Consider the following 1303-nt stretch of genomic DNA (forward strand, 5'->3'; position numbering starts at 1 on the left):
GGCAGCTGCCACGCCGCAGAGCCACGCAACGGCGCGGGAGCCAGCCCTCACCTCCTTGCAGGACTGGATGGCAATGTACTCGGCAAAGATCTTCTTGGCCTTGGAGACCATCTTAGACTGGGATTTGATCTTCTTGAACTCCTCGCAGGCCAGCCAGAACTCCAGGTTCTCCTCGCTGAACTCGGTGCGCAGGAAGGCCCTGAAGGCAGCGAGCCCGTCTGCGGGGACAGACACACGTCTCTACTCCAGGCTCGCAGGCGGGGAACAGCCCCGAGAGACCCTCAGCCCAGCAACCTTGCAAAGCTGCAACCTAAACTACCTCGCATTGTCCCCTAAGAAGCCCTCGTGAGCCTTCGTGCAAAGCAGGCAGCAATGGCATTGCCAGCCGAAGCACGGCAACGCAAGCCATCCATGTGCTGAATCCGCAGTCCTCAGCCCAGCTGCATGCATGGAGAGCCGGGAGAGGGAAGCTGGGATTGGAGCGGGGGCAGCAACGGGGAGAGGACCCCCTGGCTGTCCCTGTGGGGGCCGGGCGTGGGACAAGACCCCAATGCGGGGTGCGCCAGCTGTGATACGCGAGAAGGGGAATGGTCTAAAGCAGCTGCTGCTTCACACACCCGCCGCACAGCTCCGAATCGGGCACAGACACGAGTCGCTGCCTTTTCCTCCCCAAGCTGGAGGGGGGGCTGCAGCCCCAAGCCACGGCTCTCCTGTGACGCCCCCCGGGTCCAGGCGGGAGCAGAAGGGGTGCAGGCAAGGGGCAGCCTCTTTCCTGTTTGTCTACCCCCAAACACCAGAAGGGATTAACATAGGAAATCCCAGCTTTAGCCATGCACGTGTCTGGATACTCCCCCGGCAGCAAACAGAGCCAGAAGAGATGGGCAAACACTTACATTTGTGCAGCAGCAGCTTCTCCAGGGAGTCTCCCCACTTGAGAGCTTCCTCGGGAGTGGGCCTGCGGGAGGAGGACAGCGCGTTAGCAGAGTGAAGCTGTAAAAGCCACGTTCGCCGCCGGCCACGACACAGCACGAGCAAAAATATTTCCAGCCGATAAAGCACCACCGTGTGCCCAGCGGGGCCGGCCCACGCTCCCACAGCGGCACACCCCGCGGGCAGAGCCAGGCATTGCACCAGGCAGCGCCGTGGCGGCTCCGCTGGAAAGAAACCTCTGCCTTTAGATTGGCAGGAGGAAATTCCGATACAGAGAGGGCTGTGCGGGCACCCGTGTCACTTGGGGTGTCTGAGCAAGAACTGGCCAAGCTCTGGGCAATGCCCGGGAGGCTGCGGGACGGCGGGGATTTCA

General features: G+C 62.2%; 1 protein-coding gene across 1 annotated transcript in view; it reads right to left on the reverse strand.

The window, feature by feature from the left end:
- LOC104624914 (regulator of G-protein signaling 3-like) overlaps positions 1-990 on the reverse strand; it is a gene marked incomplete at its 5' end in the record, with an annotated part of 1289 nt that extends 299 nt beyond the window's left edge. Inside the window, 2 exons of the mRNA XM_010292400.1 lie at positions 52-218; positions 894-990. Of these exons, the coding sequence (XP_010290702.1) occupies positions 52-218; positions 894-990 (264 nt within the window). The remainder of the gene's footprint in view (positions 1-51; positions 219-893) is intronic.
- Between the last annotated feature and the right edge of the window lie 313 nt (positions 991-1303).

This window comes from Phaethon lepturus, unplaced genomic scaffold (genome assembly GCF_000687285.1).
Source record: "Phaethon lepturus isolate BGI_N335 unplaced genomic scaffold, ASM68728v1 scaffold38698, whole genome shotgun sequence".
NCBI classification, from domain to species: Eukaryota; Metazoa; Chordata; class Aves; order Phaethontiformes; family Phaethontidae; genus Phaethon; species Phaethon lepturus.